This window comes from Triplophysa rosa, unplaced genomic scaffold, assembly GCF_024868665.1.
Source record: "Triplophysa rosa unplaced genomic scaffold, Trosa_1v2 scaffold456, whole genome shotgun sequence".
Lineage (NCBI taxonomy): Eukaryota > Metazoa > Chordata > Actinopteri > Cypriniformes > Nemacheilidae > Triplophysa > Triplophysa rosa.
The window spans coordinates 34,671-48,957 of record NW_026634459.1 but is presented as its reverse complement, the minus strand read 5'-3'; the positions used below and the strand labels follow the sequence as shown (position 1 = coordinate 48,957).

Genomic DNA, 14,287 nt, shown 5'->3' with positions numbered 1-14,287 from the left:
AACCGAAAATATATATCACGTGATTTATGCACAATTTGTGAGTGCCGTACGGTAAAATGCTACTGCATCCGAAAGCCAGAGGGCGCTCTCGTGCAGAAACTCCAAATACGCACAGCAGAAGAAGACCATAACACAAGTAGTTCTAGGAAATGCGTAAGGACATGTTTTTATCACTGATCCTCAAGCCTCCTCAGGTATTTTCATGATAATAAAGTATATTTATAATGATCATGTTTGACGGGTGTTGCTTTTTTAAATGCACGTTATAAGCGACTCAAACTCGCACTGATTTTAGATCGAGCAGCATTTCCTACTGATCCCAGAGACGTACTTCACGGACAAGCGACGCATCAATAAAATAATCGATATTTTGCATTATCGCAGCCAACTCGGTTTCAGCAGGATTTAGTGGTAACCGCGGTTAACCAGGCACATGTCTACTAGCAAGCCACTAGCTTGTTTCGAGCAGTCACTTATTTATGGACCACAATTATACGCAACATTTATAAAACTTCATAATTTTACCTCATCTGCTAACATGATTTCTCGTTCCCGTCTGATTGATGGCCATCAGCGGTGGTGGAGTTGAAGACAACAGATCCCATCATTCCAGGCTCTTTCACAGCATCATCAAGCTTTGCCATTGTTGTTGTTTTGATCGTGTGCAGTTTTACAAACTGTTGCTTTAAGTAGTTTTAATTTATTTAATACAATTAATATACAATAAATAGTAATATAAATTAATACTAATATAAATTATATATAAAATAAATTGTTATATTTATAACCTAAGCACAGACCGAAATTTTACTTCAGGCCAGGTGCGTGTGTCCGATACAATTGCTTGTATTTATTTGTTTGATTTCACATTGCACTTTTTGACTTTTGATTGTATCATGGCAAATCTGAGCGCAGCGTGTTACAATGTCTGAAAATGACTAGCGCAGGATTACTAAGAAGCAGAGACATTACAGAGATCTGCTACAGTACAAGTCTTTATCTAATTTCTCTTTGATTCAGCTTTCTAATCTGCTAACAAAATTTGTATTTCTAAATCTTCCTCGTACATTTGCTAATGTCATGTATCTATACAAACATGTTCACTAACTACATAGAAGGATATAACATTTAATGTAACAATTTTAATTTTTTAATGTATTTGCCTACATTATAGAGCTAACATCAGCAGTATCGTACAAAGCTATATTTACAGTATATTACATGATGTATGGACACAAAACCAATAGAAGTGAATGGATAGTGCCATTGTTTGGTTACCAACTTTCTTCAAAACATCTTCTTTTGAGTTCTGCAGAAGAAAGAAATTAATACAGGTTTAAATGACAAGAGGTGGGTAAATGATGACAGCATTTTCAATTTTGGGTGAACTATCAGGAGTTCCTTTATGTCAACTTAAAGTTGAGACCATGTGAACAAGAATTTGCTCGTTTTATTATGTTTGTCATACTTCAGCTTTACATGGGAAACAGATGAAGCCTGTGATGCTGGCCAAAGTAACAAAATGTATAACGTGTGTGTTTTTAATAAGGATTTAAACTGACATAACCTCAGGATGCATGGTTATTATAGCATGCATTCTGTCATCATGTGAGTACAGTAAATAAAACGGGCTTGTTACATCATGCAGAGCATTAAAAGAGTAACCAAAAGCTCAATGTTAAACTTCATCGCCACTCAGATGTCTTTCTGTTCAGCTTCTCATACAGCGGTTGAATTGCCTTTGCCCAACCTCACCCACAAAATGCAAGACTCCAGAACCGATCCCAGACCTACCTGGTGTAACTAATACAGTTTGAACATCCCTGTCATTAGAGCTGTTTTGTGATTTCTGCATATCGAGAGTATCTGTTCGCGCTCCGCCTTAGGCCCCTATCGTCATCTCCGGAGGCTCTGTGCAACATTACAGCTAGAGAGAAAGAAGCGGTAGAAGAGAGAGGTTAGTGAGCACAGCCATCCATCACAATGACAAGCAGACTGATATCTGTGAGCTCTGAGATCTCCTGACTATCTACTGAGGGATTGTGCTGCTGCTTTAACACACTGGCATCAGACTTTAAGTGTTTCTGATAACCGTGATGAGTGACGTTTGCATTGAATGCGTTAGGAAATCTAAAATATGCTAAGGAATAGTGGAGTCAAATCTGGACAGATTTAGAAGCACTTTGCGGTAAAGGGATAGCTCACCCCAAAAAGAAAATTATTTTGTTTACTCGCCTTCACATCATTTCAAACCTGTATGACTATCTTTCTTCAGCAGAACACAAAAGAAGATATTTTGAAGAATGTTGATAACCGCACCACAGCGGTGACTTGCATTGGTTTTGTGTCCATAGTAGTAGTAGTATAATAGAAGTGATCGGTTGCCAACATTCTTCAAAATATCTTCTTTTGTGTTCACTTCAGCGGAAGAAGAAAGTAATACAGGTTTGAAATGACAAGAAGTTGAGTAAATGGTGACGTTGTTTTTATTTTTGGGTGAACTATCCCTTAACTTAGTTTCAATGTATTAGAATTGTTGTTATATTATTAAGAAGAACATACAGCTTATAAACAGATAATGCCACATGAACAAAAATGTATTAATTACAGTAAACTAGTAAAATTCCTAGTTACTATAGTGTTTTTTAGGCTTACTATAGAAAATTTTGAAGTATAATACAGTATTTACTATTATTTGATCAAGCTTAGCAACCACCCAGTCCACTATAAAATCTACACGCACTATATACCAATATATCATATTCACAGAGAGTTGTGGTCCCTTGAGAAGGCAAAATGAGACCCTTCTGCTTTGTGTTGGGGTCCTGGGCCCATATTCATGAAAAATCTTAGCGCAAAGAGTTGCTCCTAGTGACAAAATTCTAAGAAAATTCTGAGAAATGTGGGCGTTTCCCCTTAGAATTACAGAAAAGATCCTAGTAAAGAAAAAAGTAATTCATAAAGCATCTTAACCCTTAAAAGAGCTCTTAAGATCCAACATTTTAGGAGTAGCGAGGAGGACATTTAAGAGACTTAAGAGTTTCTTTAGCAGCGGAGAAAATGGACGAAACACGAAAAGTGAGAAGAAATGTGTTGCAATGCATGACAATATCCATATTACTTTTAAGGTTTATCAGATTTTTTATTTTTATTGTTTTTTGTGTGTTTGTGTTCAACTTTTGATTATCTTGGTTTTGGTTTTCTTGTATAGCTGCTTTGATGCAATGCAAATTGTAAAAGCGCTATAAAATAAAATGAAATTGAATTGAATGACAGTGAGTTAATAAGACACAACACATTAGATGTTTGTGACCGATCCTATTAGAGACACGCTAACATCTCCAAAACAGCGCAGAAATGCCATAGTGCCAGAAATAGAAGAAATCACTACATTAACATATTTAGGGCTGCAACAACTAATCGATAAAATCGATAATAATAGTCTAAGGTACTTAAGTAACCCGACTGATTTGGGAAAATTGCGATATTCGAATCATCAGTCAAGTACACAGTCTGCGATGAAACCTTAAAACAGAGGAGTTAAAGGTTAATTAGTTGTTAATTACGCCCAGACATCACCCCAGCCAGAGGGATGATGATACACTGTCTTCTTTACTGCTTTATAACTGAATCGACTTTGTGTCATAATTGATGAATTTGCAATAACACAGTTATTGAACTGATTTTGAGCAAAATGACAATTTTTTTAACCACTTTAAAGAGCAGGTCATATGGCATTTTAAAGGGTACTATTGTGTTGGAGTCCCCTACAACTTAAATGCATCTAACATAACTTAATAACACAGGTTTGTACTCACCTGAAAAATCCTACCTATCTTCTCCGCGCTCATATCATCATCCTTCAGTGTTACCCTTTTGCTCCCTTTAAAAAGAATATACTGTTCCATCTTTCAGCCGAACTAACTTCCACGTGTGGTAAAGCACCTTCAATTAAGGAACTTCATAAAAACGGCGGTAAAAAGGTCATCTGACCGGGTATGTTCCGGGTCAAAGCAAATAAAATGCAGAAATCAAATTTCGAATTTTGGTAAAATGGGAAAAAGTTGTGTATACTATTGCTTTGATTTTCAAGTAAATAAGCATTTCATATAAGGAAAATAAGTTTGTGTATGAATATTATATTCACCAGTCTAAAAACAAATAAAGAAGAAAGCACATTTTTCTTTTTTTATTTATGGGTCAAAAAACGGAAAACGAATGGACGCAAAAGTACACGGACCTTTCATGTCCATCTTGATCTATCTTTCATCATTGAATTAATATTATTCTAGGGTGCAAACCTGATGAAAACTCAATGTTAAGTTTCAACATTGATTCATTTATATTTTGGTTGATGGATCAACATTGATTCAATAGTGGATCAATGTTGGTCTGCTATCTGGGATAACATAAAAAAAACAAAGACAGGAAAACAATTTGAATAATTGTTTGTATTTGGTCATTTTAATAAATCTTTTAGTTATCATAAAGCACGTGACATAAAAAAAACATCATTAATACATTAAACTCTTATTTCTGCATGGTGGAAAAAATATTTGTGATCTTGAGGGGACTCCCACTACTTGGGAATAGATTGTCCCAGGGATAAGCTTATTAGTATTTAGATAAAAATGAATGTTACAAAGGACATGGTTAATGTACACATATTGTTGCTATACACAATGCTTAAATGAATAAATCATGTCAAATAAATCATAATTAATGAATAAATCTGCTATGACTACAAACACAGAACTAAATTTCCCTGTGGAGGATTTGATATCCATCTACTGTATATGACATTGTTGTGGTTTAACTCCTACTAATGGTTTGGGTGTAATTCTGAATAGATGTTTGAAAGTATGCAGCAGTGTTCTTCTTGGGCTGAAATAACATGATGTAAGATTTTGGTATGAAGTAGCTGAAGAGAATTCCATATATACTGGATATTTGGGCCAATGCATTCAAAAGCAAGACATATTTGCTTTTAAAAGTGAGATAAATTGTGAAGTATGTAATCCAGCTCAGATAGTACATAAGCAGACTGAAGGTAATTGATTTGGCCTCATTGTAACTTTTTGGCAGATCTCTTCCCATGTAAGAAAACGAGATACACAGAAAACCAAGAAACCAACTTATAAACAAAACTATGCTGATGGTTAGCGTGTTTCTCCTCTCACAAATGAGCATAGTTTGATCATTAAAAGTAATTGAGTCCCTGAAGGGATGGTCAGGTGAGACAGTTGCCCATAAAACACAAGAAATAAAATGAAGAAAAGACGAAAACAAAATGAAGAGCCACTGGCCGTTGTGCTTTACCCACAAGCCGTGTAGTTTAGGGAACTCGGCGGCCATTTTGAAGACGCAAACAATCTGAAAGGAACGAACAGTCATACAGGAGAGACAGATAGTGAAGAAAAACGAAAATATGAAATCTCTCAGGATACAGTCTGCAGACGTGGGTTGTCCAAAGAAAAAGAAAACACTTATGCTAGACATAGTTAAAGACGCCAACATAAGGAAACACATGTTGCCACCAGCAGACCTCACCACTGGTGTGTTAGAATTGTAGGCGAAAAGACAAAAGATGAAAATGAGCAGAGTAATCAGGCATGCAGTGAAAAAGATGACAACAATGGAGGTGATTTCTGTGAACTGAAGATAGACGACAGAACGAATCTTACATGTCGTGCTGCCCTCATCAGACCATTCGCTCTCTGCACATGGATAACACGTATAAGGGTCACCTGAAAATAAACAATAACAGAATGTAGTGAATGTTTTGTTATACAGCCAAAATCTTGTGACTTAAGAAAAGGCTTCAGAGTCTTAAGTATTATTCGGAATTCAAATATCTTGTAATTACGGTGATTCAGGGCTCTAGACTAACTTTTTGCACCGGTTGCACTGGTGCGCCTAACTTTTTTTCTTAGGTGCACCAGCACAAAAGTTAGGGGCACCCAAATTTTCGACCGCATCGCATTTAACACAAGTTCACTTTTTTTTTAAATCGCTGTCCATATAGGCAATATTGACTTGTAAATGATTAACTAACAATCTGGTCAACATAAAGTTCTTTATTTGAAGCACAATTCTACAAGAAGGGCTCTAGACTAACACTTGAGAGAGGTGGCACTGGTGCTATCAAGTTATTCAGTTGGTGGCACCAGCCCTTAATTTGATAGCACCAGAGTCGTGGGGTGAGGTAAGAAAAAAGAATCACTAAAACTTATTTAAAATGTGTTTAATACATTAATAAATCAATTAGAAATGAATACAAATCATTGTTTATGATTGAATTACTTTTATTGTATATGTAAACTCTCTTTCAACACTTTAACATATTTAAAGCAAATCTTTCTTAAAGTTACTTTCTTCCTTTATTTGTTGTGAACGACTCCTATAAGAGAACACAATTCCTTTAATATCAGTGAGTGTTTTTGGGCCCGTCCGTTGTTGTTTGATGAACATTATAAACAGATATCTTTATTATGCTGCTGCCCCTTTAAGAGCTCGCGCAATATACTGGAACACGTGTTTTGTTTCCCAACTGTTTGGTCACGAAACTGAATACCTTTACAAGGTTTCTTGTTAATATGGGAATTTTTAGGTTATTTTGTGTTAATATGTCCGTTTCAGAGTAAGAAGGCGTGAAAGAGAACTCCGTTTAGTATTTTGTGCTCTGACTCTCTGGGCGCGCGCATATCTCACAACCCGCGAGACCTGAAGACTTTTAGTGATTATTCTTCATGAAAGCTGCATTGATACACGTTTGGCTTCTATCAATAGCGACTCACAAATAAATAGTATTTAGCGTGATGTATAACGTTTTGTATGCTTTGCAGTATTGTTAGAGATCTTTATACAATAGTTCAGTGCTTAAAGTTTAAACGCGTGTTTCCTGCATTAGCTTCACATGCATACAATACTCGCAACAGATTTCGTTATCTTTGCTGTTTTGTACCTTAGCAGGGGAAATTCTTGTATTCTGCATATTATTAAGTTGCAAGATTGAGCGCTTCACTCGTCTGCTCTTTCGGTCCTTCGCCTCCCGCGAATTACGTGTTTGGGGGCGGGGCACTGATAGATAAGGAATGGTTTAAGGAGGGGAGACGAAAATTAGTGACTGAATGCGCAGCTTGCGCAATATAACACTTCTGCGCATTAAATTTATAATACGCAAAAATTATATATTGATCAGTTTGACAGTCGCACCGGTGCGACCATTAAGAAAAACTTGCCGCACTGGCAGGAAAATTTGTCGCAAAATGAGACCATTTAGTCGCAGTCTAGCGTGTCAGAGCATTGGTTATGATTTTCGGACGGATCAGGCCTTGACATTCTTAACTAAAAAGTTGTCAATCCTTCTTTTCATCTTCTCTAGTCATCCGCGGCTACATCCACTCTGTTTAACTGACGGGCCTATAGGCTCCTCACCTCTCTGTCTGACTGCAGCACAGCATTTTCAAACGTACACACACATACACGAATATCTGGACCACGACCAATCAGAGGGGGGCCCGCCCTTCACTATCTCTGATTGGTTTAGACCACGATATGGGCCTAACGTGTCTGTTGTTGAACCACAGGGAGACATTCGCATATACTTTTTTTCCCTCGAACGGCTGGTCGCACCGGTGCGACCTCAGATTTTTTTTAGTCACACCATTGAGAAATTAGGTCGCACGTGCGACCAAATTGATCGCACTCTAGAGCTCTGTGATTTTTACCTTCTGTGAAAAGGTCTGGAATAGTTACCTCAGGCATTTTTTGTAAAATATACTTTTAGGAGAATTTTTGCCATTGTTGAATATGACAGTACGTTAGAAGAGAACAGAAAACTATAGGGTGGAGAGATGGAAGCAGGATTAGCAAAGGACGTCGAGCCGGTGTCGTGCCGAAAACACACTCCCTGCCAGATTATGCACCCCCCCTCCCCACAATGGTTAGGGTGAGGATTAGGTGTTAGGGGAGGGGTTAGGATTAGGATTGGGTGTGGGGAGGGGTTAGAATTAGCCAATCGGACAGCGTGTTATTGAAGGGGGTGCAGAATCTGGCGGTGAGTGTGTTTTCGGCACAACACCGGAAATGAAACTTGGGTTGCCGTATGCACATGGGGGCACATGTCAGAGCACTTTAGTAATGCTTGGTGGAGTTTATTTTTAAAGACGTTCCAGCTCACATGGGTAAAACATTGAGCGTTTGTTCACTTAATTTCACCGCGGATTCCTTTTGTGAACAAGGCACAGGTCGACGCTGGATTTGCGGAGACACTAAAATTAAAAAGCAGTGCTGTGCCGTCAATATTGGATCCGATAGGAATGGCGCAGCAATCTTATGTGAGTACAACATTTCTGTACTATGCGTCACTATTGATTTGTTAGAAATCACTTGATATGCCCTGAGCCCTATTCGCATGGGATTAGTATTACCTGGGGACCTCTAGTCATTTGTTATAATTGCAGCGGTTGTCTGTGATCTTAATCCCATGCGAATCCTCCATGTCTGTAATTAGTAAAGTAAAAATTCCCCCACAAATTACCTACCATATTTTGACGAACACTGAGGTCCTGTGATGATATTAGTCCCATGCGAATAGGCAAACCTGTGATTTGTGTGATCCATAAATTACAGAGAGTCTCCCGTTTGTTTATTTATCATGGAAACTCTCAAACATTTGAGAACCGCGATCGCTGTGATCTTCCGTCCGGTTCGCGATCACGGGTCTCAAATGCTGACAGGTACGTTCATATATCATTAAACACCATACAACTACAGGCTATACAAACTATACGCAAAGCCTTGCCATCACATCCGGGAAATAAATCAGTAAACTTGAGTAAAATCACAGGCTTCACTTATCCCGTGCGAATGCGCCACATGAAATACAGATGTGGGAGGTAATTTCTAAATCACACGAGGTCCCCAGATAATACTAATCCCCTGCGAATGGTGCTAATGTGTAACCTAACGTTATGTGTCTAACCAAATTCACAGAAGGCTCCAACTAAGTTTACTACGCAAACTGTTATCCAATCATAGCAGTGGGCGTTTACTTCCAAGTCTTCAATGCGGCACGCCCATTAAAACCCACCATTTGTTGAGCTGGCCTCAAAATAGAAAATAGCATATTACTTATTGATTTTGATGTTTTTGAATGTAAAAACCATGCGAACGTCACAAGTAGACCTCATACAACAGTATAAAATAATTAAAAAAGGCCAATTCATGACACATTTAAATTTAATCAGAAACAAACCTCAAGAATTACATGAAGTCAATAACAGCAATGTGAAAGACTCATAGAAGTTATGAAAAAAATTTGGCTTCTTCCATTATAAATGTTTGACCTGATCCTAAAATACACTCAAAAACATTAGTATTGTGTTGTTTAAACTTGAATATGAACTTGTTTTCTTTGCAGTATTCAAGATCTGCAAACATTGCATTTTTATTCTGACAAGATTGTCCCATTTTAATGTTCTGCAAATAAAAAAATTATGTTTTCATTTGGAATTTGGGTGAAATGTTGTCACTAGTTCACAAATTAAAACAAAAATGACCATTTTATCTAAACACTTAATTATAAACAGTAAATTCTTCATTTTATCCATTGCTGTATCATTTCAATTAATCGAATGTAATTATAAAAAATCTTAACATTTCCAGAATATCCTAATAGTACACTTTAATCTAAAAAATCTGACACAATTACACAAGTTAAATGTCCTCGTTATATTGAACTATCCAAAATAAAAGTTGTAAATTGGGATTTTAAAGGGAAAAATATCAAGACGGTACGTACGAGAATAATCCACATAGGTGTTTTGTGGGCATTTTTTGCACCGAAAACAGCAAGCATGAAATCCCTCTTGTTCCCTCGAATATCCCTCCCTACACTCAACAGAGCAGTTTGAGAAAGGAACCTTTAAAGAACAGGAAAGATTATTCATGTTAGATGGTTTATTAGCCATTTATTACAGAGTAAAAATGATACTCGTGAAGATAAATGATTTACAGAAGTATTGTTACGCCAGGGCATGAGAGAGTTGTCTATTGCAAAAGTAATTTCTGGATACGTGTCATAGGTGCCCACCATCTCAGTCCGTGGAGGATTTGTTTCAGTGTGCCACAGCACGACTGCATAATTGACAACTGGATTGCCGTTAACATCATATTTCACTGTACGGCCACTGAGTGGAAAATCCAACTTCTTCATTTCGCCCAGAAGCTGTGCAGTAAAAACATTCCCCAAAAGAACATATACTATAGTATGTACTGTATGTATAATTAATGGCATATTAATACTTTATTTTTACTATATATTTTCATTTCTTTATTGAGAAAATAATTCACTCACCATGTATGGTTTAAAGGTTGTATTTTTGCGGCATTCATCTGGGTCACACTGTAGAACTTTATGCAAGGCATGAGCTATGGTATATATGGCAGCATAGATGGCAAAGGAGAATGTGGGATTTTCATTTATAATTTCCTTTGCAGTCAACGATGCACTTTCCTTACATTCTTGATTGCAAATATTCCCCTGTACTAAAACATTACTATTATTATCTTTATTTGTTGTTGCTTTGAGTTTATAAATGAACTTATCAAATCCAGGTAATGACAATAATCGCTCTGTAATGCCAATAACTGTACCAATTTTCTTAATTCCTGGCTCTCTTGGAAGCTGCTGACTCATAGACCATGTTTGACTAGCAATCCAAACTTTGTCTCGGACGTTGTTTGCTATGGCAGCTTTCAATGTGGTTTCTGCATATATTGGTAAAGCAAAAACCACAATGACATTAATGTTTAGCATATTGATATTTTTAAGTGTTTGATTGTAGTTTCCTCGTATGTGAAGAGTCTCTTGATAGGCCAAGCAAATGCCAGTATTGCTAATATACTTGTAAAACAGACTTAGACCATCTTCACTGTAATTGTCTGGACCTCCAAGAAAGGCAACCCAGTTCCATCCATACCACTGTAAGATGTGAATAATCATCGGTATCAAGTCTTTGTTGCTAGGGATTGCTCTTATGAAAGTTGGATACTGAAGTTTATCATTTAACTGATGACTGGCAGCTCCATATTGAACCTTTAAAATTAAATTTAATTAAAATTAAATTAATAAATAAATTATTGTATATAATATCAAGGTTGCATAGTCATGTTAATGAGTCTAATGACAGTAGGACAATGTTTTTAAGTAGCATAATGTAATGTATACATCATCTGTGATGGTAAAGTCTAATTTTAACAGCTATTACTCCAGTGTACTTAAAACTATTAATTGTGACAAGAAACCTGTCCTATTTGTAAACACTATTGAAAATGGCTGTGCTGCTTAAAAGTGTTAAAATCACAATACTTTGCATGCTAAATTGTGACACATAACCAAACATAAAGAGTGAAACTTTGCCATTCTCTTTTTTTTCAAGTTCTATATCAAAGTTGAAGTAAACATAATTTACCCATGGTATAAGGTCCATTGTGACTAATGGTGCAATGGTAAGAGTTCTTGTGCTTCCATATGGTCCTGTTAAAGCAATTATTTTAGGATGATGGCTGTTGAGTTTTTCTTGAGGTTTTAGCAATCCCTTTTCTGAGATTAAATTGAAGACTGAAGGGAAGTTCTTAGTTTCAGAACAATGGTCAAAAATCTCATAGCCCAGAGAAACATTGGGCAGCAGGGAGGAAGAGTTATTAATCTCCTCAACAGCAAACCTCATTACTTGGAACATATGATAACCAGATTTTGAGAACGGATGCCTGGAAAACATCAGTAAAATAGTTAATTGAACCATTTTTGCAATTTGTTTTGATAAAATACTCTGAAAAATTCTGTTTCAATTAAATTAATTCAGGTAAAAACAATAATACTGCCTTGTGATGCTATCCTTAGACTCATACTTCAAAAGCAACTAAAAGCTTCTTGCTTACCTTTTACATTCAACACCCTCTGGGGAGAGCATGACTGTCGACTGTACAACTTCATGTACTGGAAAAAGGCCACCCAATAAGTAATCGCCATCTAAGCTGAATTCAGATGATGAACAAGAAACTTTAAAAAACACACAATGAGTAAAGCCCACAAGGAAAGTGTAAATGCGACTCTGAAGCATGGTTTGAGACGGACTGTTGCTCGTGATACAGGGACGTGTGCTGTTAATATAGTATACTTACATTTGCTTAAACCACTATATTTACTGACACAAATGTAAATTTTCGTATCTAAATTCATAAAGTATACATTAATCAGTTATTAAGTAGAGCATTACACCACACCACACCACTAACAACAGATAATGCAAAATATTAACTGAATACACTGGGGCAATGGGGATTTATTTTAACTAGCATCTCACTCATCCAGTACTTAAATATAATCTCATGTTGGCCTGAGTGTTAGTTCTCAATAAAAATCTATGAAGTCAATTCACAGTATGTAACAAGTTTATTCTGATTGACAATTCTTTATTTATAAAATTTTTATAAATAATTTGTATAACCTGTCACAAATATGAAATGTCTGTATAGTTTTCAGAGTAGTTGCATTAAAATAATTATTCCAAAAGATTTCCCAATTTAGAAGAGAATTGTACATCATGCATATTATGTCATTCTGTGTAGCCACTGTAAAAATAAATCAGTCGTTTTATTTACAATAAATATAAAGGGTTCAATCCCGGATTACAGATTTTATTGTCATAGTAAATTATTTTCTTATCTAGGTTGATTAGATCTACCAAAGATCAGGTTCTTTATGATCTATCTGAATCTTTAAGTTACTATACTATACTGCTTCACTTTATAATTTTTTATAATATAATAAGTTATATTTTAGGGTCTTTTATTCCTTTAATGGGACAGGGCAGTAGAGGGAGACTTGAGACAGGAACTGAACTCAGATCATTGTGAGTGCGCTAGCCCAAAATATCGACTCTCTAGATTTATTCATTTGGCAGATGCTCTAACCACAGGACTATCAGCACCAGACACTTTATTCATTTTAACTTAATCTGAGAAGCAACCAAATAAATCCAGTATAAAGAAAACAAAAAGCAACCTGTTGATTAAACCAACTGGAACTATTTTTGTTATCTTAAGAAGAGTAAGAAAAACAGAAACAGAAAATTCTTTGCTATTTAAAATGGGAAACGCAATGACCTTCAGCCAGGAACACTATTTGCATTTTTTATATTTGAAATAAATTTGCTTAACCCAGTTCCAGTTGACTTACTGACAAAGACTAAGCTCTAAGAGATACAAAACTGCATAATGACCACAAACTATTTTTCATAATTCATCTTAATGCACTCTTAATTCAAATTGTGGTGGCAAATGTAAAAAAGGTTAAAACATGCGGTCACACTTTACAATCAAGTTCTATCTGTTGACATTAGTTAAATACATTTATTTAGCCTCAACTAACAAAGAATAATACTTCTGCTGAATATATTAATCTTAGCACATGTTAATCTTAACATTAATTAATGCATTTAATATCCAAGTTCCCTTTCTGTCGGTCTCTCGACGTTGTGTCGAACCAACAGATGGGGTTCGTCCCTGAGAACCAATCGCTTCCGACTACTTAGAAAAGGCCAATGAAAATTGGCAAATGAAATTTGCATGCCGGACTCCGCCCCGGACATCCGGGTATAAAAGGGAGACGGCATGCATCATTCATTCACCTTTTGTTCTTCGGAGCCTTCGCTGATGAAGATCAACTCTTGCTACTTAGCAACAAAATCTACATTGCCGGTTCTACGACGTGGTGCAGCGGACTGTCCCTTCCTGCAGCGACTTCCCCTGGGCATCTCGGCGGTTCCAGAGGTGTTCGAGCTGCAGACGGTGACTCACCGTCTGCATTCTAAAAGAGCTAATTTCTCCAGCGCGGCATGTCCCGCTGTTCTCGTGGGTGCGGTGTCCTCATCGAGGAGGGGGATGGAATGGATGGAATGGAATAGAATGGAAACCGGTTCCATTCTTCCCGGAAGTGCATGAGGAACTGACGAAGACGTGGAACTCCCCTTTCTCGGCGCGTACACGTCAGACCGGTTCCGTCGCTCTCTCTTCCCTTGATGGTGGGGCGGCTAGGGGTTACGTCGACGTGCCCGAGGTGGAACGTGCAGTCGCGGTGCACCTGTGCCCGCAGGCGGCGTCCACCTGGAGAGGTCGACCGAAACTCCCGTCCAAGGCATGTAGGACCTCGGCATCGCTGGTGTTGAAGGCCTACACTGCCGCGGGCCAAGCTGCCTCCTCTCTCCATGCCATGACCATC

General features: G+C 37.2%; 1 protein-coding gene across 1 annotated transcript; it reads right to left on the bottom strand.

The window, feature by feature from the left end:
* Positions 1-4,812: 4,812 nt before the first annotated feature.
* On the bottom strand, positions 4,813-12,128 carry LOC130550864 (taste receptor type 1 member 1-like). The gene is made up of 6 exons (XM_057328380.1): positions 11,947-12,128; positions 11,478-11,775; positions 10,361-11,101; positions 10,019-10,231; positions 9,806-9,926; positions 4,813-5,747 (listed from the first exon to the last, which is right to left on the bottom strand). Exons 1-6 carry the CDS (start codon positions 12,126-12,128, stop codon positions 4,813-4,815), a joined length of 2,490 nt encoding a protein of 829 aa, XP_057184363.1.
* Positions 12,129-14,287: the final 2,159 nt, after the last annotated feature.

Bases quoted from the DNA above. Each gene is read 5' to 3' on its own strand.
- LOC130550864 (XM_057328380.1), bottom strand. From the start codon at position 12,128: ATGCTTCAGAGTCGCATTTACACTTTCCTTGTGGGCTTTACTCATTGT. The intron at 10,232-10,360 runs GTGAGTGAATTA...TTTACTGCACAG, and splicing joins CAACCTTTAAACCATACATG to CTTCTGGGCGAAATGAAGAA. The intron at 9,927-10,018 runs GTAAATCATTTA...TGTTCTTTAAAG, and splicing joins CCTGGCGTAACAATACTTCT to GTTCCTTTCTCAAACTGCTC.